The sequence below is a fragment of the Mauremys reevesii genome, linkage group 18 (genome assembly GCF_016161935.1).
Source record: "Mauremys reevesii isolate NIE-2019 linkage group 18, ASM1616193v1, whole genome shotgun sequence".
Lineage (NCBI taxonomy): Eukaryota > Metazoa > Chordata > Testudines > Geoemydidae > Mauremys > Mauremys reevesii.
Window position 1 is genome coordinate 17,461,213 of NC_052640.1, and position 27,855 is coordinate 17,489,067.

General features: G+C 41.6%; 1 protein-coding gene across 1 annotated transcript in view; it reads right to left on the bottom strand.

The window, feature by feature from the left end:
• Nucleotides 1-4,128: 4,128 nt before the first annotated feature.
• PPM1F (protein phosphatase, Mg2+/Mn2+ dependent 1F) overlaps nucleotides 4,129-27,855 on the bottom strand; it is a 28,379-nt gene continuing 4,652 nt past the window's right edge. Inside the window, exons 2-7 of the mRNA XM_039504934.1 lie at nucleotides 20,324-20,454; nucleotides 13,364-13,563; nucleotides 12,390-12,578; nucleotides 11,245-11,388; nucleotides 9,237-9,330; nucleotides 4,129-7,956 (exon numbers count right to left, since the gene is read on the bottom strand). Coding sequence (XP_039360868.1) covers nucleotides 7,559-7,956; nucleotides 9,237-9,330; nucleotides 11,245-11,388; nucleotides 12,390-12,578; nucleotides 13,364-13,563; nucleotides 20,324-20,454 — 1,156 coding nt within the window. The 3' untranslated portion in view covers nucleotides 4,129-7,558. The remainder of the gene's footprint in view (nucleotides 7,957-9,236; nucleotides 9,331-11,244; nucleotides 11,389-12,389; nucleotides 12,579-13,363; nucleotides 13,564-20,323; nucleotides 20,455-27,855) is intronic.

Consider the following 27,855-nt stretch of genomic DNA (forward strand, 5'->3'; position numbering starts at 1 on the left):
ACAGCTAGAAAAGGACAATATGCAGAGGCATCTACAGAAACGGATTGCATTGGACACCCCCCTCAGAAGCCCCTAAGATCCCTCTTGTTTTCTAGCTATGTCTCCCTTATCCTTGGAGCCCTAAAGGACACCATCCTTTTGACCAAGGAATGGATAATACTCCCTTCACAACTGGCAAAAGTCACACCTTAACTAGGTCACTGTTGAATGACACAACCCCCTTGGAGCTGAGTGCATTACCTCCCATATCTTGCTAGGCCTTGGAGATCAATCCACCAGGGGAGGAGATACTAGTATGACAATACTGTTGTCTTCAGTATGGCAATATAGAGCAGTCTCTCTAGGCTGGCCAAATGCATGAGTTATCACAAAAAAAGCCATGACTAGTGATAGTAAAGTGTCGTTGAGATTTGGTGCAATATGGCTCATTGCTTGTGAAAGCAGAAAGCTCTGGTAAATCATGTTTTAACTAAGACAAATGCAGAAACAGATCCCCAGTCGTCAGCAAGTTAAATATTTGTCTCATTTCTTCACGCTAAAAAGTACATATCAGCAACAAGACATGAACCCCTGGGTGTAGGAAGCTAGTCAATAAAATAAAGCAGACAAAATGCATTAGCTTAAAACAGTGGTTTCCTTAACTAAGATATGTTCAGACAGTGCACTGCCAACTTTCTTCTAGCTTGGATTTTTTGTATTCCATTGTTTGTATTCCAAGAAGCTTGAAAACATTTTTTCTCTCTATTGATTTTGTCCTCCTTTGTTTGACAAATGTTGCATTTTGCAAAATTTCCTATGCTGCCAACACAGCTGTCTTTTGTTGCTGGTGCACAGGAAAGTAAACAATCTCAGCAGGAATGTGCACAGCTTGGAAAACCCACACAAAACTAGAACTGCTGAACAACTTAGGGTGCTCACATGGGTTTCTTCTTTTCAGAAGGGCTCATGAAAACAGTGACTTTAAAATGCTGCACTGAACACAAAATTCAAGCTTATGGTGTGGATGGGACTAACCTAGTCTTGTCCATGCTACAAGTTATAACCCTTTTGGTAGAAACAGGGTTCTGGTTTGTAGCACAGACGTTCCAATGGTAGCATTCTGCCAACCAAATGGATGCTACAGAGCAGTAGTTTTCACCCTTCTCCAGACCAGGACACTGTTAAAACAGAAATTTTTGGAACCACCTCCTCCACTTAATCAGAAAGAAAGCGGCGGGAGGTCACAACCACCCTTCCTGTTCACAACCCAAACTTGAAAAGATATATACATAATAGATGCATGGGGAAAACCATTAAATATTCAATACAGTTTAGATGATTTTGCATTAGTTTTCCAAACACTAATTTTTGAGCGGAGATGAAGCCTGGGAAATTTCAACCCAAAAGAAAGGAGTCCAAAGTTATGAACAATTGCAAAGAGGCTGTTATTCTGTGTTAGTATATTGCCTAGCACGCTGTGACTAGGATATTGCACTAGCGCCTAAAGGCACCTGTAAGTAAGAACGGAAGTTTTAATCCAAATTTAACTAACAGCAATCTAGATATATAAAAGCCATCTGCAGTCTTCAAGTGTTAGACTAACAAGGATCAGAAAAATTCAGTTAAGGCTGACATTTCCCCCACACATCCCCAGAAGCATTTGCTTTTACTCAAATACAACACAGAACCTCAAACTGTGCACAATGATCCATTAATCTTTCAGCGTCTGTAGAACACCCAATCCTGTGGCATTTAAGTGCTAAGAATGGAGTAGCAACCTTGACTCCACATTTTCCTAGTTTTTGTCTGTCAAGTCAGCAGGGGCGGCTCTAGCTTTTTGGCCGCCCCAAGCAGTCATGCGCGGGAGGCGCCCCGGAGCCGCGGGAGCAGCGGACCTCCCGCGGGCATGACTGCAGAGGGACCGCTGGTCCCGCGTGGCTCGGCTGGACCTCCCGCGGCTGCGGACGGCTCGCGGGTCCGGCGGCTCCGCTTGAGCTGCTGCAGTCATGCCTGCGGGAGGTCCAGCCGAGCCATGGGATGAGTGCCCCCTCCGCAGTCATGCCTGCGGCAGGTCCAGTCGTCCCGGGGCTCCGGTGGACCTCCCGCAGGCATGACTGCGGCAGGTCCGCCGGCCCAGCCTGCCGCCCCCCCCGGCAGCAGGGGACGCCCCCTAGATTTTGCCACCCTAGGCACCAGCTTGTTTTGCTGGTGCCTAGAGCCGCCCCTGCAAGTCAGACCTCGAATTTTCTTTTAACATAGCTTTTTTAATCTTAGGAAGCTTCAACTGAAACAACCCTTCAATATATACCCTTCATAGACTTGTATGTGATTTAAGCAATCTTTAGTGACACCTTAGGAGCCAAGACCTATTGTCTAATACATGTTTTAAAAACATCTGTATTTCCTTCATAGTTTTTAATAGCATCTCTGTTTTGGAAAGCTCCTTTTAGGATTTGTGGGAAGTGGCTCCAAATTTCAGCTCAAAACTATTCTTTTATTAAAATATCAAGTGAAAGCGCAGGTTTCCAATGGAAAGTGCAGCAGATCTATAACCAGAACCCAGAAAGCAAGCACTTCTCAACAGGGGAAGAAAGAAAGAAAAAAAAACCCACAACTTTCTTCTGGCAATTTTAGTGTCTTTTTACCATATAATGCTAATTGCACTGGGATTTTTTTTAAAGCAATATATCATCTGATCTGAATTCAGATAAAAGTGTCTATTAAATGCTATTAAAGTCATCACAGTGATTAACACTATTCAACTGCCAACTCTGCTGAAACCACTCCATGCCAATTACTCATCCTATCAGATCCAACCAGCAGTATCAATTCATTAAACACACTTCATGGCATTTACTTACAGCAGCAACAGTGTGGTAGCTAATAACCTGTGTACACAGAACTGTGTATCTCAGCCTAGTTCCCTCGCATGCAATGTGTTTAGAAGAATTCCTCTTATCAGCATGAACCTCTAAGGACACAACAATACCGAGCAAGGTCACAGAAATCACCTAGGATGCTTTTACTCTGATCCCATTCCTGACCCCACACCTCACTATTATAAGACAAGGTTATCACTCTAGTTCTGCCATTTTAAAAGTGTTTTTAATTTCTGCCAGGACTCGATATTTCTCCATAAGAAACTGACATTTGTAGCTCTATTTTCCAGCCCACTTCCTTTTTAAAATAGGCACTAATAACACTTAAACGTGTTCCTGTCTTGCATGCTCTCTTTCATTCCTCTGTCACTGTTACAGGGTAGATTTTACTTAATTCCCCCTCCCCCACTGTTCTAAAAATTGCTCTGCCTCTCTCTCTCTCTCTCTCTAGCTCTCAAAGGTTCTACAAAAAACTACATGTCAAACAGACATTAACAGACTGTGACAGGACTCCTTTTCCCTTGAACAACTCTCCTTGTTTACAGCCAGGAGTTATGAATTTCTGGTCCTTTTGTTTAGGTTAGACCCAGAACATTTGATTTATTAATTTATTTTACATTTCTTTCAAGGACTAAAGAATAAAAGTAAAAAGGATGAGAACTGAGCTGTTCAAGCACAAGGGAGACTTGTAACATATCTAAATATCATGAAAAAGCCGGTTTTCATCCAACAGAAGATGAGGCTTTTAAGTGTGTGTTGCATTGTTTTTAAAGACTACTGCATTTTAGTGCTTGGTTACTCTAAGCTACTTCTTAAAAGGGACACAATCCAACTTGAAATCTAGTCAGATGAAAAGTAGTTTCAGGTACTACATCTGCCCTGAGTCCCTCTGCCATTTTTTGTGGTGTCACATCACTTTCCTCGCCTTTACTATTGCTATGTAAAAGACCTCCAAAATCAGGGAAATCTGACTGACTACGCAGAGGAAACTAAATGCTACAGGTTGAAGTTTTTCTTCTTTGATAAAAATTCCTTAGGTTTATCAAATTTTGATCAAGGACAACTACTGATACCTCTGAAACTACTTTTGCAAGTACTCAAATATCAGAGGGGTAGCCATGTTAGTCTGGATCTGTAAAAAGCGACAAAGAGTCCTGTGGCACCTTATTGACTAACAGCCGTATTGGAGCATAAGCTTTCGTGGGTGAATACCCACTTCGTCAGATGCACGTAGTGGAAGTTTCCAGAGGCAGGTATAAATATGCAGGTAAGAATCAGTCTAGAGATAACTAGGTTAGTTCAATTAGGGAGGATGAGGCCCTCTTCTAGCAGTTGAGGTGTGAACACCAAGGGAGGAGAAACTGCTTTTGTAGTTGGCTAGCCATTCGCATTTGCAAGTACTGTGTACAGCAGGTTGCACTTTGATGACAACAGTGATAATCATAATATACTTGTCTACGTACATAACATCTGCTGACTTTTTAACCTGACTGGTTCTGCTTAGATCTGTAGGAGCTGCTGACCTTTGAAAGCCTGTATGATCCTCTGTGAAGAATAGAGGGTCATTCAATAGAACATTCTAGCCCCACTGAAATCAATCAGAGTTTTGTCATTGGTTTCAGTAGAGTCAGGATTTCACCCAGCAATTCTCCATTAGTCCATGAAGATTAAAAAAAATATCCATAGCAAATAACTACAAATCAAAGTATCCATATTTCCCACTAACTATGGATTCTTCTAGTCTAAACCATTCGTTAGTTTCTGCTTTAAGGTGAAGTCTCATTTTAGCTCTCATATTTGAAAAATATCATGTCTTAGTCACTTGATAGTTGGCTAAGATATCCTCTCCTGGCAAGGAGCCTCTGTCAGAAGTTTCAGGTGGATTTATTTAATTTTGGCAGTTACCGTGCAGAAGATTATAACGGAAAGGCAGGACAAAGGGCTTGGCTTTTAAAGTCTGTCTCCTTCCCTCCATATCTTTGAAATGCTGTCCGAGTTCTGAAACAAAATAGCAACTTTATGAATCTTCCAAATCTTACACCACCTCTATAAGCTATCCTGGTTTTGACAAAAGTAACAGTGAACCTGACAGGTCCATAAGACACACACAGAATGTTCTATTTCTGAATATGGGGACTGGTCTCTTCAAGATGCCAAAATGCACTAGTGGTCACCAAAACCCCTGCAAACAAATCTAAGCCAAAGTTTCTAGGTTGCATCATTCTAGAGGTAGGATATGACAAAGATTCACTGAATTATTCATATAATCAGGGAAGTCTCCAAAACTGAACAGCCAGATTTGGCACAAAAAATTCCCTCTGGCCTACCAACATACCTAGCTCACTTGCAGTAAGAGAAAGCTTCTCCCAAGCGTTTTAGAAGGGTAGCAAAATTTCTCTTTATAACAGAAAAATGGTTACAACCTTAACTATGGAGAGGTTACTGCCTTTCCAAAATATAGTAACAGAGCCATTGTCAGAGTTACTAGGTGGTGGAATATTCCCCCACCCCCTACTCATGGAGTTACCATGTTGAATTGTACAATTTTGGGGGGGTAACCTGACAAAGAAATCATTTGGATAACTGAATTATCTTATGTTAGCTGACAGCTTATCCTAGCATGAGCACAATCAGTGCTGCTCTGCCTCCTTGCCCCACCTCATTATTTTAAGGCTGCTATCTGATCAAGCTAAGACAAATCTCAATTTTCCATAGAAGTTTACTCCCCTTAAAACATTTCTGATTTAAAATATTCAGGGCATTTTAACCAACAGGATTGCTGTATGACAACAGTGTGCCAAAGTCAAAAGTGATGTTACAACCCATCACCTGATGGGTTGCTTTTCCTGTTCAGATACAAAAGTTATACAATAAATTTGCAATACAGCTCTCAGATCCTGCTCCTACAGAAAGTGTCCTGGTGATGGGAACAGTGACAGAATCAGACTAGAGGCTCCAGCAGCACTGATCGTGACTGCCATGGGTCTACTACCTGCTAAGCAATGCAATGATATATGCACACATTCTGCGTGCTTGCACCCAGGCATGTTATATACCAGTCACATGGTTCTCTAGTATAATCTCAACTTCTCACCTCCTCAGAAAGTTACTGTATCAAATATATATCATAAATGCAGTATTGCCAAACATCCAGCAATCATGAGTCAAGCCCAACATTTTTTTTTTGTTTTAAACAAACACTTGGGGTTCTTTTTATTGAACATGTACACAATGGTATTGGAGCACATAGGGTTTGTTTTCATCTACAAAACTGAGGGTTAGAATTTTTTTTAAAAATGAAATCGAAGATTCTCAGGTAAATAACCTGAGGCCAGCTACCTGGGGCCTTTAAGAAAACACCAAATATCAGGAGCCTCACAATCAACACAAAGTTTGGCAACACCGAAAAACAAAATGTTCTTGGAACACAGTTCCCGCTCAGTCATTCACAAAAAAATGAAAGAGCTGTAAGTGCATTAAAATATATTAATTAAATAAATCAAATTTTAAAAACATAACTAGAACATGGTCACCTGAATTTGATAGAAAACTAACCTTTCCCATCCTTTTCTGAAACATTTAAGGCACTTGAAGGTGGCCAGTTTTTAAAGCCAAACAAAAGTGTACATTTTTTAAATCTTAATTATTTAAATAAAAAAACCACAACAAAATACAGTAACTGCAAAAAAAGTTCCCACAACCATAACATTCAGTAAATACTCAAAAACTTTATGAAAAGAGAAAAATAAAATACTTCACTTTGTTTATAGCAAACCATAAAAAAGGATGTGGCAAGTACAGGGCCTATTGAATTGGCAGAGCATATATACACAATTTCCATGGACCCTTTCAAACACAGTCAGCAAGTGTCCTCTCTTTTCAGGTTACCAAAGAGCTAATAAAGTGTGTTTGTGTCACAGAAATAACTCACCCTTACTCTAAAGTTAGTCTTTCCATATCAGGCAATTAAAATAATTACCAGACCATGCCAGAAAGTAATTAAGTACAAATTGCTGCTTCTGTTTGGGATATTCCTAGTTTCCCTCCTTAAGTGTTCCATGCTATTTTCCCCATAAATACAAAAAGTCAAATGGCTCTTTAAAAGGATGAGGTTTATATTACATCACCCTCTTTCACAATTTTGTCTTTGGTACGAAATGATGAAGTTGAGAAGTCTCTGAGTGTATATAACGAAGAGCACAAGATCCCACTCCTGGACACCTGATCCTCTAGAATACTGAACCTGTTTATAGAGATAGTGTGCAGTAACAAGCTTTTCTTTGATGATGGCTTTCCCCCCACACATACTCTCACCCTAAATATATAACATTACAATTAACTATCTGCATGTTAGCTTCCTTTTTTAAGCACTATTTTAAAATTAAAGCAGAACCCAAATAAGCATAATACAAATAAGTATTCTCCTCCATTAGCTTATACATTCCTTACCACCTCCAGGACAGAGGGACATGAACTGGCAACCTGGCAAACACTTTAAAACTATATCCAGGGAAGAAGTAGCTGCACAAGTCTTCCAGCCTGCTCAGCTGTTTCAGGGGAAGAGGGGACAATGAATATAGTAAGATGAGCTCTAACATTTTTCTTCGTGGAATTTTGGTCACCTTATACCTGACATTTTACCCATCCTACTAGATGCTTCTTCAATGGAAAGAAAATTTCTTTTGTGTAACATATGAGAGTTAAGATTTTGTCGTTATGTGGCTGTCGCTCTGATTGTTCATCTCAGAGCTGAAAAAGTTAAAGGGTGAATCCTCTGCACCTTCATCAGCTCTCAGGCTTTTAGGGTCTCTCAAGCAGTCTGCCAAGATGTCTCGGGGGTCCCTTAAGAAGACCACCAAGACAGTGATGTTGTCACTGGATCCATTTTCCTTTGCTGCAGCCACCAGTCTCTCTGCTGCCTTGAGACCATCTCCTTTGTTTTGCTTTAAGTGATCTAGGACCAGATCCACCACGTCATAGGGTCTGATGGCATCAAAGAATCCATCGCAGGCCAGGAGCAAGTAATCTTCAGAACCTGTCAGCTCAAATGAATTACCATCTGCATTTCCAGAGATATAGGGCTTCTGATATATATCACCTAACAAGAGAAGATACAAATCTGATTACTTTATGAGCCATTGCCTCCTCCTTTCTATGATTCCCCAGAGTTGCAATGGTTTCTTTTAGGGCCAGATCATATCCCAGAGATCCATGCACAGCTCTCTCAATGCCCCATGAAGGAAGGAGATGGTTGGGGGCTACAGAGCCAGCTGAGAAGGCCTTCAACTCCTAATGATCCCCTGGGATTCATATGGATTTAAGGGCATCTGTGGTGTTTTGGGGATGGTACCATGACTCATTATAACCCTCCTATAGAACAGGATGGTATGAGGAGCTCACCAAGGAAAACCTCAGATTTTCCTCCCTCAGGAAATGCTGGGATGCTTTGGGCTTTTTTTTTTTTTTTTTTGAGAAGTGTGCATCTTGTGAAACCCTTGGAACACCGGGGAGGAAGCTTATTTTCATTAGCGATGACATGACAAGAATAAGAACATCCCATTGCATGCAGTATAGTGCCCAAATACTTAATTCAACAGTTCTACCTGTACACATTCATTTCAACACAAGTGATACAAGCTTACCACTTTCTCAATTAAAAAAAAAAAAAAAGATACTGTATAAATGCATGATAAGATTCTTCAGTTCAGCCATTACAATTCTTCACTTACTGCGGTTGCCTAGGGTCTTTTCTCATTTTACTTTAAGTGGCAAGCATCCAAGAAAGTTCTTTCCATGGCATTTGGGAATATTAGCATTTAAATGCTAATGGTCCACTGCCAATGTTTATGTTAGCTATTTGCAGTTTGAAGGATGACAACAATTTGACTTTTGAAACATAGTGAAGAGAACAACTTGTAGATACTAAAATAAAAAATACTCTAAGGTCAAAAGCTTGTCTCTTTATTTAACAGAAGTTGATCCAATAAGATGTTAACTCACCCTCCTTATATAGAGATATTCAGACATCTATCAGATCAGAAGCCAATATTTGCTCTGGTGTCATGTACAATATACTCTGCAAGCTTGTTGGGCTTTCATTTGCAACATGATACGTTATTATAAATGTTTCAAAGAAGGAATTGAACTAGTTTTATTTTTTCCTTCAAAAACTGATAAGGGTTGTGCTGACCAAACAATTTAATACTCCATTATTCAAGCAATTACAATAACAGAAGCAATTTACTCTTTGGCCCAAGCTGGGCAAACACTATAATCTCTTTATTAATGAATGGTTGTCTACTTATTCAGCCCCAGGATTTTTTAGATTATGTATTTAAGGATAATTCAATTTTGACTCACTTAGATGGCCTTACTTACCAATAGCCCTGGAAACAGCAAGGGTTCCATTGACCCGCCAGCAGTCCATGTAGGTCACACAGCCACCTAGGGCTTCTATACGCATTCTCTCATCCTAGAAGAAAGAAGCACATCAACTCTTTATACTAAGAGCATATCCCATATCTCACTAAATTCACTGCTAGCCAGTGTTGCAGAGAAAAATCTTAAATCCCTTCAACTCATATACTTATAGTAGGATGCAAACAGCTTTATATTTTTAAATAAATGGGCATCAAGAGTGTTCAGAGAAAAATGTGCTTATTAAAAGAAACAGCCTTATTGCAACATTCAGTTGAGTGTACATGAACAAGACAAGCCATCTTCCCTATGACTGCGTCATTGCTTGTTCGTGAAACAAAAGGGAAGAATCCCTAAGTCATTTCTATAGGAACAAACTGGCAACATCCCCATCACCGTGCAAATGTTTAAGATTGTGAATGGAAGTAGGAAGAAAAGGATAATTGTAAAGCTAAGGTTTTCAGATGTACATATAAAATGTGCATTTAGAGGCAAATTTCATTTTCATTAATATAATCCATATTCCTCAAGCCCTACAAATTTATATTGTTCATACTATAAAGGAGAAGGTTCATGCAATGCCACCCCTAAAAACTTGCTACTGCCTTTTCAGTTTGTACATAAATCAGTTTAGTTATATTTGACCTATTTTAATAAAAAGAAATTAATTAAGCCAGTTATGATATTAGACTATTATTGCTTTTTGAATGATGCTATTATGTAAGCCAGGTCTGAAATTAAAACATTAATTTACTAACTCAATGGTAACTTTAAAAAAAATCAATTAATTGTGTTAATAAAAGGCTTGCAGTTGTAGATTTTTCATGGTTGCTATGTATGCAAAATTCCATAGTACACCTCTACCCCGATAGAATGCGACCTGATACAACATGAATTCAGATATAACGCGGTAAAGCAGCGGGGAGCCCCGGGCCCTTTAAAGCACCACTCGAGCCCCGCTGCTTTACTGCGTTATATCCGAATTTGTGTGAAGCCCCAGGCCCTTTAAATCCCTGCCCGAGCCCTGCTGCCAGAGCGCCGGCGGTGATTTAAAGGGCCCAGGGCTCCCCACAGCAGCTGGAGCACTGGGCCCTTTAAATCCCCACCGGGGCTCTGGCAGTTGGGCTCGGGTGGTGATTTAAAGGGCCCGGGGCTCTGGCTGCTGTGGGGAGCCCCAGTCCCTTTAAATCCCCACCTGAGCCCTGCTGTTGGAGCTCTGGCGGTGATTTAAAGGGACCAGGGCTTCCCACAGTGGCTGGAGCACTGGGCCCTTTGAATCACCGCCAGGGAAGCTGTTCCAGTCCGGCACGGCGTACTGGCAAGACCAAACCCGATATAACACGGTCTCATCTATAAGGCGGTGAGATTTTTTGGCTCCCGAGGACTGCGTTATATCAGGGTAGAGGTGTACTACAGTTTTCACAAGGTTGTTTTCATTTTTTTAAAGGCATTCCCAACTGAGAGGACAGATCAAGTCTGTTCTTCAGCACAATCCTTTTTTTCTTTGGAAAAACATGCATTGAGAACACACAACTAGACAGGAGAAAGGCAAGACTGACACATCGTAACTATGCTCCATAACCGTCCAACTTGAAAGGGATGAAATCACTGAGAAGTAGCTCTATCTAGTCCTGCTAGAGACTTTACATTTAATAGCTGTAACTCATGACCACTTAACAATTGCTAACAGACTCTATCCTCATCCATTGCAAGGATGAGATCAGCCACCAATACATCAGCTCAGTTTGTCATTCTAATTATAGACTTGCATATGTGCCATACTCCACAGAATCTAGAGATTCCAAATAGTTCCAAGGCTACGTAGAGACCTTTTTTATAACCTGTTTACAAAAGAGAGCAGTTCAGTGTCAACTGGTAGTTGGCCAGGTCTTCATTTAAAGAGATTAAGTGAGCTAAAAGTAAATTAATTACAGCCATCAGAGGAGAGAGCCAAAGAAAACAAGCTTACTTCTCTTTCAGGTTTGTGAGGTTCCATCAGGGTCACAGCTTTTCCCTCCTGCACCAACATTACCTGGGAGTCTCCAACCCAGGCTATGTGTAACCTGTTCCCTACAATTAAGGCAGATACACCTGTTGTACCACTCCGCAGCTTCTACAAAGATAAACAGAGCAGCGCAAATTAAACTGCAGTTTAACATCATAACACTGTAAATTAGGGTTAAGGCTACGTTTATGTCACGGAGGTCATGGAAGTCACAGACTCCGTGACTTCCAGAGACCTCCGTGACATTCTCTGCTTCAGCCCCAGGGGCTGCGGGACTCTGGAGCTGGCAGCCAGCAGGGCTGTGGCAGGGTTCCAGCAATAGGCGGCCCATTGCAAGGTTCAAAAGACAGGTGACAGACTCCTGAGGGGGCCCTCATCAGGGTTCCAGTGATGGGGGACAGCCTTGAGTGGGGAGGGAGATGCCTCAGGAGAGAGGCTAGGGGTGTCCCGTTTTCTCTTTGGGAAATATGGTCACACTGCAGCTCTCAGCTGCCATGGGCAGAGGGGGAACTGGCCCCACAGTTATTTGGGTTTTTCTGAAAAGTAGAGGAATCAGTTTGATTTTAACTTCAGCAGCAAGAACCTTTTCAGTACTGAACGTGACTTTTCTTCCCCATACAAACAGATGTAGCCACCCTATCTCTGCCTTCCTAGCGGCAGTGAAAAATATTGGGGCTTTTTCCCCCCCCCCTTTCAGGGAAGCAACTCTTTGTTGCCTGTGTAATTCCCTGAGATTAAGGATCCTGAGGACTTAGTGCTCTTTCACTTCAAAGTTTCCATCTCCTTGATCTTGCAGGCACTGGTTCTTATGAGAAGGGAGAATTTAATTTGACCAATGAAATATTTTCCACGTAGGATACTTGGCAAACAAATCAGAATGAATTCAAAGTCTAACTGTATGAGATCAAAATTCTCTACATAACACCATTCCTTTTTACTGTCACCCAAGCATTCCCCAACTGCTTAACTACAATGGAATCTGGCTCTACATTAAGGTTGCCAATTTTGATTGCATGTATTCCTGGAGGTTTCATCACATGACAATCTTTAAATTGCTGGAGACTCCAGGACAGTCCTGGAGGCTTGGCAACCCCACTCTGCACACTCACCTCTCTTTCAGCTTTGAAAAGGAACATTTCATCCGTTTGCTGGAAAGAGCCTTTCAAGGCCTCAGTTGGGTTCTTAAGAATCTCCTTGTGTAATGCAACATTTATGTGCAAATGAGTTGCTGCATAATTGGCAGCATCCACTCCACCATGGCCATCAAATACAGCAAAGTATGCTCGATCAACATCATCCTTTTGGCAGGAGGGAGATACGAAGAGTTCATAAATAAAAGTCAATTGCCAGATTTTATGCAAGCATTTCAGTGAAAGAATGTGTGCACATATGTATAAGAGAGCACAAGTGTGTACATGAACACAATACTACGCAAATACACTCAGAGCCACAAATACCATGATCCTCCCCGGCAAAGGAAAGTAAGGTGGCATGATCTAGCAAACTGACTTTGAGAGTAGGAATTAGGATGCCTGTATTTTATTCTGAGCTTTCCCACTAATTGTGTGTAACCTCAGGTAATTTGCATCAGTTTACCAATGTATAAAATAGATAGAATATGCATCTCATGGGGGTATGTGTTATTTTTCTTTGCTCCTTGTTGATGACTGACCAGATTCTTGAAAAGGAATAGGAATTGAAAAGGCAGATTGGAAGGTTGTGTGGTTCCATTATATCTTTAGTAAGCATCCCTGAATCCTCAACCAAAATGCTATTTTTTAACTTTACATCATCAATTCTCTCACAAAATATAGCAACAGTCCCCACTCCCAAAGTGAGTTATTTTCCCTCTCTCCCCCTTGTGGTGGGAGCATATCAATGTCACAAAAAACTGCTATATAGCTAGCCCAAATACACAGATCCAGTAGGTCTCTGCTCCAGTACAGACCTGATAAAAGGACTGCTGTCAGTAAATCCTTAGTGGCACCTCCCAAAAGTGCTCACTTTGTGATACTAGGACATGAGTGTGTTTCAAGGGGTGTTTGAATGCTAGAACTGACCTCTCCTGGCCCCAGAGACTTACCGACAAGCCGAAGAGCTGATTGAATTCTGGGAGAGAAACATGTCTGTCCTCCATTTTCCGGCGGACGTTGCGGATGGCATGGCTGGAAATAAGCAGGAAGCGCTTCAGTGACTTCAGGGATGGCAGTTGCTTCTGCCATTCACAGCAGATGTCTCGCAGCTTATTAAAGAAACAGCGCTGCAAAGAGCCTCCATCCAGCACTGATGGCAGAGAGACAGTAGGTGACTTAGTTGTATGTTTGGGAAAAGGAAGAGGAAAACAAATGATGATATTCAAGCCCAATATCCTCTCTCTTACTTACCCCCTCACTTGTCTTTTCCTACAAGTTTCCTTCCCTAGGACTACATGCATTCTCTCAACATATTCTGCCTGTACTAGCCTCTGACTTGGAGCCAAAGTTCTATCCCTCCCTTTAATTCACTGGTTTTAGACATACGAGTGCCTATGGGTACACAGAACACTCCCTCCGAAAGTCACTCCATTGGGACACTATGAAAAAAGAAACAACAAGTATATATTATTATGCGTGGCTCATACACTTCTGAGTCAAGCCCCTCCTGAGAATCATAGGCAAAAAGTTCTGACCCAACAGTACAGTATTATGGACAAGAGGATCCTTCAGTCACCCAGTTTATTAAATAGTTATTACCTCTGAAGTTCATTGTGCTATCAAATGTCTGACAGTTCTCCAGGGCAATAGACTGCTTAAGGTCACAACGAGGATTAAAGTCAGTTTAGTAGATTAGACATAACAGATCCAGTACTGGGAATTGTGAGTGCAATGTATTGTGCATACTAGTGGAAGTGTATCTGTTTATAAAGAAAATTAGATGCAGATCAGAAAACTCTAAGACTGTGCACAGGGCTGCTGTTGTCTTGACACAGGTCACAAATATTAGTCTGGGTTAGACCTGAGTTATGTGCAGTTGAATTATAGTCACTGAAAACAATGGATACACACAGAATGCATCACTCGAGGGATCAACTAGGCAGTAGCCCAGCATAATCAGACTGCAGAAGTGTTTAAACTGTTGTCTTCAATCATTTTCACACAGAGTGTGAACTATCAGATGTTAAAAGCATGAGGGACAGAAGACCATCTCTGCCACATTACTGCTTTGCCATTACAGAGCAGAATCACAACACCCATAGAGAACAACATGAAAAGTACTAGCCAGACACTCAAATCCTTTCCTGGACTCATCTCAAATTTCATTAATCCCAGCATTCAGTTTGGTGAGCAGTAAACTGTAATATTTGTGATAATTTCTAGCTTAGCAATGCAGGGTCTCTCAAGTAGGCTGCAATTTTAAGTTTGCTGTCCAAGTAAAGACTATCACCCAATGCTAAATCAACTTGCTTAAAGGGTGAGTAGAGCATCTATACAGCTAAAGCAATTAACTATTACAGATCTTCCTACTTTACAGCACTGAAATTCTTTACTGGGTAAACTACCTTCTCAATTTCTATATTATAACAACAACTCTTGCTAGCACTAAGAATGTCTCAGCATTAACTCCAGTTTCTCAAGCACGTTCTCTCATCCATGGTACTGGATGTCCAGTTTCAGATACTTTCTTGCACCCTGAGAATGAAAATGCACCAAATTTTGGCAAGTGGTCGGTCTGTGATATAATCACTTTTGATTTACTTATTTTTAGAAATTTTAAATAGGCAAGATATTTAATTCTGAGAAATGCACTCACTGCATATGCAGGTATTTTTAAATTGAGAAGATCAATTTATTCTGGTTAATATAGGCTAAATATGCATACCATTACACATCATAATGCCTCTGAGGCATGTTTCCTTAACCAGGCATTTAAACAGTACGGTGATATTGTGTCACTAACCCATGTTTTTAAAATTAGTTTGAAGTCTATTTTCATGAAAGATCAATGGTATTCTGGTCCATTATGGCAAGTCTCATCTCAAGACAAAAATTTCTCTTTTTAAAAAGATTAAAATATATCCTAGCAAATCAAAGTTATTTATCATTTGTATTATAATAGTAAATATGGGAATCAGTGAGGAGTGAGGCCCCATTGTGCTAGGCACTGTATAAACAGAGTAAAAGAGGGCTCCTACCTTACAGTTAAGACAAGTGGGTTTAATAAGCAATGAAAAGTAGGGCAAGGGAAACCATAATAAAAAACACATATACATAGTTCAGATACGTGCTTAGCTGGACAGCTTCACATGCTATATTCCCCGCTCCCCGCCCAATCCCCTCATACTCTAGCATAGTTGCTTGCTTCCTTTTTGCTTTCTGTCCATATTCTTTCCACAACTCCTATTTTTTCTGTCCCTTTGTATCTTCTCTCATTTCTCTTTTTTCTGTGATTTTTGTTCTGGTTTTGCTTTATATTTTTCCATTCTTGTTTTTATTCTTTAGGTAAGTTTCAAGCAGTTTGTGAACTCCATGCCATGGTTAGCTGACAGTTTTTTAAAAATGATTTACAAGCTAAATTTTGAGTAAAAAGTTACTTGGAAACCAATGTTTGGAAAGCTAATATGACAACACTAAGGATATGTTTTTCATAACTTTTCTACTTAAATAAAAAGTAGAAGTTATATTAATAAATAATGTAGGATGATATACATTTATTGAATTATGATATTTAAACTTGAAGAATTGCTGAATGGTAAAAATAAGGGTTACATTTCATTAATCAAACTATTAACATTAAATTATGTGTAGTCAACAAGCTCAGACAGGCCAGGCTAATACTTATATTAAGGCTATAGCCAGGGCCGGCTCTAGCTTTTCTGCCGCCCCAGGCAGAAAAGAAGAGCGCCGCCCCCCCGAGCGGCGCCGACCGCAGCCCGAGCCCCCGCCCCCCGAGCAGCGCAGCACCGCCCTAGCCCCCACCCCCAGGGAGGCGGCCCGCAGCTGGCTACCGGTTGGTCTGGAGGGTGGGGGGTGGCCGCTGCCCGCAGGAGAGCAGCGCGAACAAGCTGAGGAGCGGCCCCTCCTCTGCAGCTGGGGCAGGGCCGCGCTACCAGCTCCGCCGGGGGGGGCCCTTACTGCGGAAGAGCGGCGGGAGCTGGTAGCGCGGCCCTGCCCCAGCTGCAGAGGAGGGGCCGCGTCTCGGAGTGCACCCGCGGGGACAAGCCGAGGAGCGGCCTGTCCTCTGCAGCCGGGGAAGAGCTCCCGCCGCTCTTCCGGTAAGCGGGCACATACACGCCCGTCATTTCGCCGCCCCCTAAATTTCGCCGCCCTAGGCACCTGCTTGTTTAGCTGGTGCCTAGAGCCGCCCCTGGCTATAACTTGGCTTTTGCTTGACGTGAGTTGTCTTGCCAATTTCTCTCTCATGTAGGCTTACTTAAATAATGCTGACAGCACAAAGGTGATTTGTTCATGGAATGTATTGTGCTGAAGGGCATATAGAAGAGGAAGATAAAATGTAATGCTAAAAAAAAATCCCTGTGTTGAGGAAAAACAGTAGTACAGTGACAAGGAGACACGACAAAAATCGCGTAGACAGCAAAAGTTATGTTAATTGAAGCTTGCACACGCGTATTGCGCAGGTTACGCAAGACTCAATGCTCAATGTTGACTGGAAGAAAGGTAATGAATAGGTCATGTGGAAAGATATTAAAAAACAAAACAAAAAACAAGCAAACCAGGGACCAAGTAGGAGAATGCTGGACCAGACACTGAGAAGACCATCATGAAGTGTCTAAGAGCAACCCAGAACCCCGGAACTCAGTAACTTGGGCCCTCAGCTGTTCCATCTCATCTACTTATCATCTGTCAAATATATGATCAGAAACTATAAATAAATCATGTCTGAAAATTTATAAATAAAAGGCAAAAACTGATTAAGTCTAAATTGAGTGGACTTGTGCCTCCATCTCCTACCTTATACCACACTGCTCAAACTAACACAATTTTTGCAAGGTCATCTTCAAAAAGACAGGTTTTGTTGGTTTGCCTTTCTGTTTTTGGAATTTCTTTTAGTGCCATAAGAATGACCCTTGTTTAAAACATTTAAGCTTGCTTTTCTAGTCTACATAGGGCCACAGTGACATAGATCTCTGGTTCTCACTCAGTGACATGCACTACACTAGTGAAATCACATTGGCTACAGAACTCTAACCTCCACACACCATATCCCCAAAAGAAAGAAACCCACATCTAGAATCCAATCCAGGGGATACAAATATTGAGCCACACTTTCACCTTGAGTACCTAGGGCACAAACTGCATCTCCTTAACCCTGTGTAACAGTTGCTTTGGAAAGTAGATTATCCTAGAGGGTGGTAATCAGTAGTATCATGACCATACTGCCCTGAGGATTCTAACTGGTGAAGGCAGCTTTAAATTCCAGCCAGGCTCTATAGGAACCCCACTGGCAGAGGCTGCCTGGGAAGAGTGCTGATCCCATCTCTTACTAACTGGTTCTACCTACTTTGGGAGCTGTAGCAGTCTACTCTGCCCTCCTCCCTCTCAAAACCAGGAAGCATGGGCAGTTAACACCACTGTGTACCCCCTCTAGGCAACCTTCTGTTAGCACAGGATTAAATCCAATGAATCAAAAAACAGCAGCAGTGAGTGAATACTTATGATTACTAATGCTTTGTACATCATGGGCTATTTTGCCATCCTTAGGCTACGTCTACACTACCCGCCGTATCGGCGGGTAGCGATCGATTTTTCAGGGATCGATATATCGCGTCTCATCTAGACGCGATATATCAATCCCCGAACGCGCTTCTATCGATTCCGGAACTCCACCGCCGCGGCGTCGACATGGAGAGCCCCGGACATCGATCCCGCGCCGTGAGGACGGGTAAGTTATCGATATAAGATACTTCGACTTCAGCTACGTTATTCACGTAGCTGAAGTTGTGTATCTTGTATCGATTTTTCCCCTTAGTGTAGACCAGCCCATACTCACATTGAGTATTCTAAGTACTTCTATTTAAATCAATGGGACAGCTCTCACAGAAAGGTATTACTCAAGTGAGTAAGAATGGCAGAAGCGAGGCCTATGAGATTGAAAATTTACGAAAGGCTTATGAGGCATCTACAGTGTCATCTAGGATACTGTGGGAATGAACAAGCCAGTTTCATAAAGAAATGCTTGCAGCTATTGAGAGATGATCACAATTCTAAGTAGCTCAGCTTTACATAAAGGCCTGCAGTTTTCAAGTATCCCAGGAGATGGAGCCAATTTACTATCAGCTCAATTCTGAGAAAGCAAACTGGGTTGGCCTATGAATGAAAAATGTTTCCTGAATCTGTGGGACTAAAAACCTGCTAAATGTCTTGAGAAGACTGTGTTTAAAAACAATTTTGTTTATATTTCCTGCACTTCCCTTCCCACAGTTTCTATTAAAGTCTACCACCACATAATTTTTCTATGCTCTGGAGGAGGAGAGCTAGCACTCGTTATTTAAGTCTTGGCCAATTTGATTGAAACCAGCTCTTTGCATATAAAGAGGGGGAGTGATAATAGTCTACAAACACATGAAGGCTGTACACATCAAGGAGGGAGAGAAAATATTTAAGGTGCTGTAAAGGATACAGCCAAGAGTTACGGGATGAAATTAAGAAAGAAAATTTAAGCTGAATATCAGAAAAGATTTCTGGACAATGGAACCTGATGGCCAGTGGATTAGTCTTGCAAGGTAAGAAGTGGAAGCCCCATCCTTAGGGCTTTTAAAAACAGATTGGAGAACATGTGTAACAGGAAATAACGTTTCATTGTCTGGGATGGACTAGATTACCCAAGAGATTATTTCCATTTCTACCTTCTGATTCCTGCAGCATCCGACCCTCACTCTAGCTCCAAATCAAATGGTGAAAGGAGGTTTGGTAAGGCTTAAAGTTAAAAATTCTACTGAATAAATGAGATGGAACTGGTTGTTACACGGTGCTCAAACAGTGCGCAACTGTCTGTTCCCTACCCCAATGTCAGCTGGTTGTGAGGAAATGGAGGCACCAGGTAGAAGGTCCAAGAACAGTTCTCCACCAGTCATCACGTGGTCCTTACAGTACTGATGATCTTATAGAATCATAGAAGATTAGGGTTGGAAGAGACCTGAGGAGGTCATCAAGACCAACCCCCTCTCAAAGCAGGACTAACCCCAACTAAATCATTTCAGCCAGGGCTTTGTCAAACTGGGCCTTAAAAACCTCTAAGGATGGAGATTCCACCACCTCCCTAGGTAACCCATTCCAGTGCTTCACCACTCTCCTAGTGAAACAGTTTTTCCTAATATCCAACCTACACCTCCCACACTGCAACTTGAGACCACTGCTCCTTGCTCTGTCATCTGCCACAACTGAGGACAGCCTAACTCCATCTTCTTTGGAACCCCCCCTTCAGGTAGTTGTTTCACCAAATGTAAGGGCCTGGAATTTTGACACTTGCAGGCTCAAGCGTGACCATAGGTGCTGTCATCTTGACCCTGAGTGTGGGCAGAGATGCTCAAAGATTTAAATGTGTTGCACTTATGATATTTAATGTAGCTGCATAGTAGAGACCCCACTGATTCCAGTGTGGACTGAAAAGGCACATTAATGGACTACCATTAGCTAATCACTGAAAAGGTTACTCATGTAAAGAAACAAACAACTCAAGAAAGACTGAATCAACTCTTCACAGAAGTCTCTTCATTTAGCAAAAGAGCTAGAGCGCAGTTACTCCTTCCAATGTGACTCAACTCTGATTTTCAGGAAGTAGGTAGCTTGGCATTTTCTGAAAATCACATCCCTTTATTGGGCACCACAAATCACTAATGTTTTGAAAGTCTTGGTCCAAGTCTCCAGACTCCATGCTTGCCTCTTGACCACAAAACCATCCTTCATCTCACATTCTGTAGCGTGATGAAAGCTCTGCTCCCTATTGGCTTGCCAAAATATTCCATCAGGTATTCCAGGAAGTATTTCAAACTACAAGTGTTCCAGCAGACACCCTGTGGAAATCCACAGAGGGATATTATACTTACAGGTGAACTTCCCCTGGTCTCCCTCTTCCTCCTCTTCCACACTCTGCTTCTTAAAAACAGAAAGATCAGTCTGTAGAACCTCGTCAATTGCAGCGTGGATCAAAGATGCTGCAAGAAGAGGCGGTGCATCCCTGATGTGAAGAAAAAAAAAAAAGAAATATATTGTATTAAATTTAAACTGAACCATGGCCTTCCTGAAGTTGGCAACCACATGGCTCAAAAAGTTAGAAAGCTCCAGCAGCTACCAATAATTGTGACTCCTGGTCAGGGATGTAACTCTAATAGTCTCCAGAGACCACTGAAAATAAGTGTAACACTTTACTATTACCAGTATTTGTAGTATACAAAGACTTTTATAAGTCTCTAAACTCAGTTTAGACTCAAAGAGAAGCAGTTCCCTTGAGAACGCAGGGGCAGGAGGTGCATGAAGTGTGATTTCGAACTGCTGCCTCATTTTTACTCTTTCAATCATAGACTACATCTGTGCAAAGAGAACGTGTAACATCTTAGCACAGCATAGGTCAGAGAGAGGTTGGAATGTTTTGCCTCTAGCATTATAGTCCCCAGGTTCTCCTGAGCTGAGGATCCACAAAACCAGTGCAGCGTGGAACTGAAAAAAGTGTCCATTCTGTCCACTGTGGATTAGGATTTGAACAGATATAGTACATGCACAGAGTTTTATATGATACACACAAGAGGATCGTGATAAGGCTTTAAATAATGAATTTGCACATTCAAGGCAAGCCTGTTCCAACTTTAAAGTTGTGTGACTTGTAGCCTACAGGATCAACCTGCTTACTTGTATGTATATATACACACATACATAGATATCTTTTCTTATAGTTTAATATAAATCTATAAATCTATTACAATAAACCAAATACTTAAAGTAAGTTTGGCTGTAATGCAAGAGGCCTACAGGCCATATCTTGTACGTTAAGCTAAAGCAAAGTTAGCATATCTATATTAAGACCTTTTACTCAGAAAGCAAAGTTGACCTAAAGCTTGTTATCTAAATAGATGAGTACCCATGCCTATGTCTATGACCTTTTATCTAGACCAATGGAGAATGGAATAGGGGGGTTTTCAATGTTGTACCCACAGACTTAACAAGTACACCACAAGAGACTGATGTGCGTACATACCTGTCATCAATACGCACACAGATATTAGCCTATGAGGTAAGCGTACCCTAACATTTTGTGGGTGAGGAATGAAATTTGGGCATAGGAGGAAGGATTTCCAGCACTTTGCCCTATAAAAGAGGTGACCCACCTCAATAGAGGACTCCAGTTCTCACTTTACTCTAGTCTCACTTACTTCCTCCACTCTATCTATTCTATCTATCTACGATGACTGCTACTTTAAGTTTCTTAAGGAACTAGGCTAAGCCTGGTTTCCTTCAGTTTTATTCTTAGTTTATTAGGTTTTGATTTAAGTTTAAGTTAGTCAAGTAAACCCTAGTCAGCTTTGATAGCTCTTAGCATTTTCTAAGCACTGCATCCCTCACTCAACAATTGAGAAACCTGAACCACAAGGCTGTTCCTGTGTCTCTTACCACCAGGTTACCAAGGAAGGGTGTGAGTATATTAACCAAAGCTTTGTTGAATATAATACTATATCATATGTATCTTTTGAATAGCAGTAATGCAATTGTAACTTTGTAACTCTGAGTATTTTACCATTTACTTACTATTATTAATTTTAATAAAAAGTCTTCAAGGCTCTACCTGTCTCACTGTGAGCTTCCTGTCATACCCCCGAGGGTCCTTTATAAATTCTGTGGAGCCTGATTCAGGACAAGAACTTTTATCTTCTGATCAAACATACTGGCACGCCTACAATTCATACTAATTAATATTGATGATAATAATTATTATTATTAAAATCAAATAAAATTAAATTCCCATATTATCCAAATTAATATTATCAGTACACTCTAAATCAGGCTACAGACTGCAAAAATAATCCATTCATATGTAATATATCTGTGTAGCAGGCATCAAGAATTCACTGGTGAGGATCTCTGGGAGGAAAGGCAGTGAAATAGAAACAAGAATACTGGGAACGAAGAAGTTCATGAACACAGGACTTCAAACATGGCTCTGAGAGTCTCTGGATATACACAGGATATTAACACTGCATCCAAAGAAGTAAAACAGTAAGCCATCTTGATCAGGTCAAGGACTGGTTTGGGTGGGAGCAGGGTTTCCTAGAAAGAGTTTGGGAAGGCCTGCATAAATTGTCTGGCTTTAACATAACAAATGCTCTATAAAGATTCAAACCCGTTTTCAAATCTTAAAAGAACATTTATGGTTCCTAGTGGTGTTAAGAGCTCAAATGAACAGTAAAAGCTATTTTATCCAGCACTTCACCAACCGGAAATGTCTATAAACCAGCATTTCTCATCTTCATTGAAAGTGCGGTTTATAGTCCGGTTGGCGCGGGGCCAGCAAGGGATTGAGGTGCAGGAGGTTTGGGGTGTGGAAGGGGGTGCAAGGTCCCATATCTGGGGGTGCTCACCTCAGGGGACTCCCCACAAGCGGCGACCTGTCCCGGCTGCTCCTAGGTGGAGGCGCAGCAGACAGCTCTGTGCACCGCCTCTGCCCGCAGGTGCCACCCCTGCAGCTCCCATTGACTGTGGTTCCTGGTCAGTGGGAGATGCAGAGCCAGTGCTCAGGGTGGGACAGTGTGCAGAACTGCATGCCACACCTCTGTCTAGGAGCAGCCAGGACAGGTTGCCACTTGTGGGGAACTGCCCAAGGTGAGCGCCCCCCTGGATCCGGCACCCCGAGCCCCCTCCTGCACCCAAACTTCCTTCCTTTTATTTAACTGGCATTTTTCACTTACCAGCACCCCCCATTCACCCAACATGCCAGAGAAAACAGCTTTTACTGTATTTCAAAAATCCTTGCTGAAAGAAAGACAGACTTTGTCAAGTATTCATGGCCACATGTGCCTCCTGCTACAGCAAACAGAAATCTTCATGCAGGTCAGCTGGCTGCTAATACAGAAGCTTGTTTTATGCAATGTTCTGCAGCAGGGATGTCTTACTTTAGTTTGAGAGTGACTTCAGTACTCCAAAACCACACAGAAGTGTATTTGCAGTCCTCCTTTCATTTCAAAGCACTGGAAAACCAGAAGCTACTTTGCCATTTCTTTTAGTGCATGGTTAAGCCTGAAAAGCTCTGTGTTTTCCTATCCAAACCAAACAGACAAAAGCAAACCACATCTGCTTACTAGGAATATGCTAGCACGACTAGGCTGACACAATGGACAACTCGAAGTTTCAAGACCACCTTGCAAACGAGAAACGCAGTCAACCTACGTAGAAATGCAACAAATGTTCTATTTCCCCCATTTTGAGCTACTGCATCTTTCGGGGGGAAGGAGGGAGGAAGGAGAATTAAATACAACATGAGCACAAGAATGCTTCAGCAACTGTCAGCTGCACAGCTAGTCTCTGCATTGCAGAACAAGGCATAGCATGAGGAAGTCAGGCTTTCAGCCTTGTCTAGGCTAAGGGCTTGTCTTCCCTACAGCACTAAATCGGCAGCATGTCTGGTGAAGATGCATTACATCGACAGGAGAATGCTCTCCCGTCAACGTAATTACTCCATGTAAACGAGAGGTGAAAGCTACGTGACCAGGAGAGCATCTCCTGCTGACAAAGAAGTGTCTACACCATGCTAAATTGATGTAAGTTATGTTGCTGGGGGGTGCACACACCTCTGAGCGACATAACTTATATCGATTTAGGCAGTAGTGTAGACAAGGCCTATGATGTAAAGGTGCTAACATGTTTGAAAAGTCTAGCGTAGACAAAGTAGCATATACATTAACCTGTGCTAGGTTGGTCAAGTTAAAGTCTATACTCCCATCTGAGCTTTCATTCAGCCAAATATGTTTGAAACATCTAATGTAGACAAGCTACTAGTTAGAACATGTTACCTAAGATATTCTAGCATCACACCTTTTTTTCTTAGCCTAGAAATGGTGCAAGTGTTTGTACCATGATTAAGTGTCAATATAAGTCCTATCTTCAGAGATGGAAACAGAAAATATTATGAGGAAAACAGGAGGAAAGGAAATGGGTGAAACAGGAAGAAAAAATCACAGTATATTTTAATGGCCATTAAGAGCCACAGTTAAGGATCTTTTCCAGACTTACCTATGGTGCCTTGTGAATGGAATTTGAAAGCTAACCAGGTTTCTAGCTGACATTAGAATAGTGTTCAATACTTTGGTTCCAGGCTCGGCAGGGTTCTACCTTCAAAAGCCTTGGCTCAGTATGGGCTAGACCCTAGACAGAACTTTAAAGCACAGGAAATGCTGTAATGCACAAGTCTCACTGAGACCTCTAATCGCAGGAAGTGTGCAACATTCCTGGTAGATTCTGCCCTCTGAGTGAAGGAAAGAATTACAAACCATCACATCCTTCCATTCTTGCCAATTACCATTCAGCCCCCAAAAGGAAATTCACTGAAGATTCCTTAGTATTTTCAGGAAGAAGAGCAGGACACTGCCAAGCGAGCTGTGGAAAAATAGCTTTGCAGTATCCTTTTTAAACCTGAAATGAACCTAGTAGTTCTGAGCTATATTTTATAGTGTTTTACTAGCAGCACTATCTACCATACCGGGCACAGTGGTGTGTGCCTGTAATCCCAGCTATTTGGGAGGTAGAAGCTGGCGAATCACTCAGGGGTTCTGGGCTGTGGCGCACTATGTCGATCGAGTGTCCAGTGCCACTGACAGCCTAGCCAGTGGGTGGCTGAAGGACTGGCTAAAACAGGGGTCGGCAACCTTTCAGAAGTGGTGTGCCGAGTCTCCATTTATTCACTCTAATTTAAGGTTTTGCATGACAGTAATACATTTTAACGATTTTAGAAGGTCTCTTTCTGTAAGTCTATAATATATAACTAAACTATTGTTGTATGTAAAGTAAATAAGGTTTTTAAAATGTTTAAGAAGCGTCATTTAAAATTAAATTAAAATGTAGAGGCCCACAGACTGGTGGTCAGGACCCGAGCAGTGTGCGTGCCACCGAAAATCAGCTCGCATGCCACCTTATGCTGTGCTAAGATGTTACACTTCCTCTTTGCCATAGGCTGCCTACCCCTGGGCTAGAACAACACGAATGACATGTTGTGATTGGTGCTCTCTCAGGTTTTTTTTTGATTAACTGAGGAAGGGAGCAATGGACAGTTACAATCTGACTCTCTTCTCATGGGAGAGAGATTGTATGGAGAAACAGGAGCTGATTTAGAAGAGGAGGCTGTAGTAAGAGGAGGCCCTGAGATATAAACCCTTGGTATCAGAGGCCTGGTATGAGGCCTAAGGCCTGAACTAAAGTAATGGTCAAGACTTTGCTAACATAAAGCAAAGTTAAGCTCTGAGCCAGAGGCACAGTTTTCCTTCCTCCCCCACTCTAAGACTTATTTCCAGTTCTGAGATAATTCCAGGCACTTCTAGTTATTCTCTCTCCCAATGCAACTGTACTCTGTAGCAGAGGTATGGCAACACTATTGCACCCTTTTTCCTCTCAGATACTTCCCACAGAACACAATCTGCATATCTCTGAGTAATACTTGGCTCCCTGTCAAGGAAAATAAATTGGGATGCAATGGGAAAAAGGTGAAATAATAGATAAAAAGCACATTACGCGCCCTTTGAAAAACGGGAATGCTGGATCAGAGCGTTACTGCGATGTAGTGGAATCAGTGTCACAATTAATCTCGAGGCAAAATTAAAATAATTTAGATTTTCCTTTTAAGAAGTGTTTTTCTGAAACCAGAAATTTAACATTAACTGAAGGAAAAAGAGAGAGGACAAACACTTATTGAGAATGGAAATATCTGACATTTATTGAAAACCATCAACAGGATGGTGAATGTGTACTTGCAAACAAAAGATTAAAAAAAAACAGTCAGAAAGGCACTGGCAGTAGGGGAGAGAGTCAAAACAGGAAGTTAGGAGGAGTCTCACAACAATTATTGTAGTAGAGTCTCTTCAAACAGGAAACCTGCTTGTGTTTTATATTGTATGCAACCAAGTAGCCACCATCTTCTAATAAATTTCAGCTCCTTTGAAAAGGGAATCTGGAACATTTCTACATTAGGAGGGGACACATTTCACTTTATTTTCCAGTTTGGGTAAATTAATAAAATTTCAGATTAATTAAAACCTTTAAAGCTACTGGAAAGCATTTCTGGATACCTTACACATTGACCCATTTTCTGTAAGTCTTCATGGAAGGTGACTTTTACCTGGAAATATATTTCAAATAAAAATTCCACAAAAAATATATGAGTATTATTTAAGCTCTCACAAGCCCTCATGCCGCAAATGCTTAGGAATGTGTTTAACTTGGCAGAATGCAAACAATCCTGTTGACTTAAATCGCACTACTCACAGTGTATAAAGTTAAGCCCATGTGCAAGTCTTTACAGGATCAATGCCTCAGACTGCACAATCTCTCAGACAAGGAAAGTATTTGACCGTGACTGTAAAGTGCTGTGCACTTTACTAAGCTATAAAAAAAACCATTCTTCCCAGTGCCATCTATAAAGACAACAGAGGGTATTGAGAGCAAGAGTTAGATTGGGCTTGAGCTAGCTAGCTGCTTCTTCACCATAAATTGCAAAACCAGTGGTCCTCAGAGTCCTTTGCAGAATCCCATTTAGTTTTCCACTCATTTCTCTCAAAAGCCCTGCCACAGCAACCCTTCTCCTACTGGTGGATGTCAGAACAGGGCTCCCTCCAGAGACAACAAGTGTTTTTCCTTGCATTAGATTGCCAAACAGCAACACTGGACGCAATCTCAAGAAAAAAGGATGCTACCAGTCCATGAATTCTGGGCTTGTCAATGTGGTGCAGCAAAGCACACCAGAAGGGTGTGATCTGTAAAGTGCTCTGCAGTTGTGTGCAGATGCAGCTGGTGCACTAAGTATACCTAGTTTATATTAATGTACTCCTATGTTAATACAAGCTAGATATTTTAGAATGCACTAGCAGAGTTAACACAGGGCAGTTAGAGTGCAGAACATTAGAGCACTTTATAGATCTCACCCTTCTGGTGTGTTTTGCCAGTGCCATGTGGACAAGACCTCGGACTCATCGAGAGTTGACCTGCACACCAATGCTGGCTATGATGGAAATGAAGTAATTGACAGAGCAGAGATTATTAAAATAATCACAGGCAAAGCTTCATTCCAAACTGCAATCTGATCACCTAGAAGGCCCTTCTTCACCACAGAAGTTGGATATTGTAGTGCCAAAATTTCACACTACACAAAACCTTCTCATACAATTCTATCTCAAACTAGAAGAAAAGAACCACCACCAAGCTTTAAATTGACCCTGCTGTTTTCTTAAAGTCTAACAGTGGTAGGTCTGGCTATATTAGAGCCTATTCCTGATAAGTGTCTGTACTGACAATGATCTTACTGACAATGATCTTACAGCAACAGGTGACTGGATCTATGCTGTGATGATCTTAAGTTTCATAATCTGCTCCCATCCTTGACTATAGA